Source organism: Primulina huaijiensis, unplaced genomic scaffold (assembly GCF_012295235.1).
Source record: "Primulina huaijiensis isolate GDHJ02 unplaced genomic scaffold, ASM1229523v2 C13260335, whole genome shotgun sequence".
NCBI classification, from domain to species: domain Eukaryota; kingdom Viridiplantae; phylum Streptophyta; class Magnoliopsida; order Lamiales; family Gesneriaceae; genus Primulina; species Primulina huaijiensis.
This window is the reverse complement of record NW_027342040.1, coordinates 1-1633: the sequence shown is the minus strand read 5'-3', so window position 1 is coordinate 1633 and position 1633 is coordinate 1. Positions and strand designations below refer to the sequence as shown.

Here is a 1633-nt window from a genome sequence, read left to right as displayed (position 1 = left end):
TTTATGTGCAAGCTTTGATCCTGATGGAAAGATGACACTGTCAAGTCAAATGAGGCCTAAGGTTTGTATTGCAATGAGGAACGGTCACTTCGGTTTGGTGGTTGAGTCACCAATGATTCCACTGAAGAGAAGGGCTAGCAAGTGGAAGATAGCGATAGGAAGCTCGATTGGAGCTGCGTTAGGGGCGTTCCTTCTGAGTTTGTTACTGATCGCAATGTTTGTAAATGCGAAAAAGAAGGCAAGAATGGATGAATTGGAGAGAAGGGCTTATGAAGAAGAAGCATTACAAGTTTCAATGGTTGGTCATGTGGGGGCTCTCATTGCTTCTAGCTCAAGAACTGTGGCTATGATAGAACATGACGAGTTGTAGAACAAATACTACTCATTCTTGATTTTCGTTTTGTTAGTCAATGTTAAGAATTTTAATTAGTCTAAATTTAAAGGTTCCCATTTTTTCAGATTGCAGAAAAAATTGTTGAAACTGGTAGAATAGTTTTAGAGAAGAAATGGTTGAAAATTTCTGCTGGTCTGGCTCATTTTTGTTGTACTTAAAATAACATTATTTACAGTTGCCAATCAAAAAATATTGTACACTGAAAAAAATAATTTAAATTCGTACGAGTTTACACGAAAATACACAGTTCATACATGTTTTCTTTGAAACATTATACATGTGAAGAAAAAATTAAAAAATCAATTTAAATTAAAAAAATCACAAAGTAAGAAATATGGTAAGCCCACGCATCCTCGACCAATCTAACTCTTGTTGTAAATTTTTTTCCCAAAAAATGAAAATATGATAAAAGAAAATTCCAAATTAAAAAAACTCAGACTAATGGCCTTTTCTCCTCATTTTCTACATGGCCTTTGTTTTCGAGTGGCTTCTGCATGGCGCTGGCATCACGCATTACTGCTCGACTGGGAAGTTTACTGTCTGGAAGGAGCTTCAGCACGATTCCCATGGCGATTAAAAGCAGTCCAGAACCATGTTGTTCCGTAAGAGGTTTCGTAAAAATTACAAATGACAACAGCAAAGTTACTGCCTTTCTTGCTGTTGTTACCTGTATTGAAATGCTCCAACTGTAAAAAAATGTATCTGATTTTCTGAGGTCGCGTAATCGAAGAAAAGAAAGTCGATCTTCCAATAATACTTGGAAAAAATTTTCGAGGTAGGAACTAAGCATACCATAGCTGTCGTGGCTGCACCGAATAAAGCAATGAGTGATAACACAGAGACTTGACCAACAAATGTAGCCATTGATTCAAAGATTAGCACGCCGTAAACGTAAGGATGCTGCAACACATAAGCAAAGATGAAATGCAAGCAAAATTCGGGACTTCTGGTCTCTGGAGGTAAGTGGATGCCCGAACAGCTTGAATTTCTACTAGATAGTAACTACTTATTAACAGGCATTCCCAAACTAAATCTCTCTCTTTGACTTCCAGTCTACACTGTTTTCTGTTCTTGTAATGAAGAAATGAAACAGGTGGAATGAGGAACGTCGCCGAGGAAAAAAATTGACGAATATTTACCTCGTAACAAGAGTTCCACGCCTTGAACAACTCCCCTGTCAATATCATCGGCGGCAACAGGAAAGGCAAACCAACCACCGTCGAACAAAATAGCATTTCC

General features: G+C 37.8%; 1 protein-coding gene across 1 annotated transcript; it reads right to left on the bottom strand.

Moving 5' to 3' along the window:
• Nucleotides 1-586: 586 nt before the first annotated feature.
• LOC140965483 (UDP-galactose/UDP-glucose transporter 2-like) lies at nt 587-1627 on the bottom strand. Its single transcript, XM_073425547.1, has 3 exons — nt 1534-1627; nt 1187-1294; nt 587-1061 (listed from the first exon to the last, which is right to left on the bottom strand). Exons 1-3 carry the CDS (start codon nt 1579-1581, stop codon nt 828-830), a joined length of 390 nt encoding a protein of 129 aa, XP_073281648.1. The 5' UTR covers nt 1582-1627; the 3' UTR covers nt 587-827.
• Nucleotides 1628-1633: the final 6 nt, after the last annotated feature.

Bases quoted from the DNA above. Each gene is read 5' to 3' on its own strand.
- LOC140965483 (XM_073425547.1), bottom strand. From the start codon at position 1,581: ATGATATTGACAGGGGAGTTGTTCAAGGCGTGGAACTCTTGTTACGAG. The intron at 1,295-1,533 runs GTAAATATTCGT...TATGTGTTGCAG, and splicing joins CGTGGAACTCTTGTTACGAG to CATCCTTACGTTTACGGCGT. The intron at 1,062-1,186 runs GTATGCTTAGTT...ATTTCAATACAG, and splicing joins GTGCAGCCACGACAGCTATG to GTAACAACAGCAAGAAAGGC.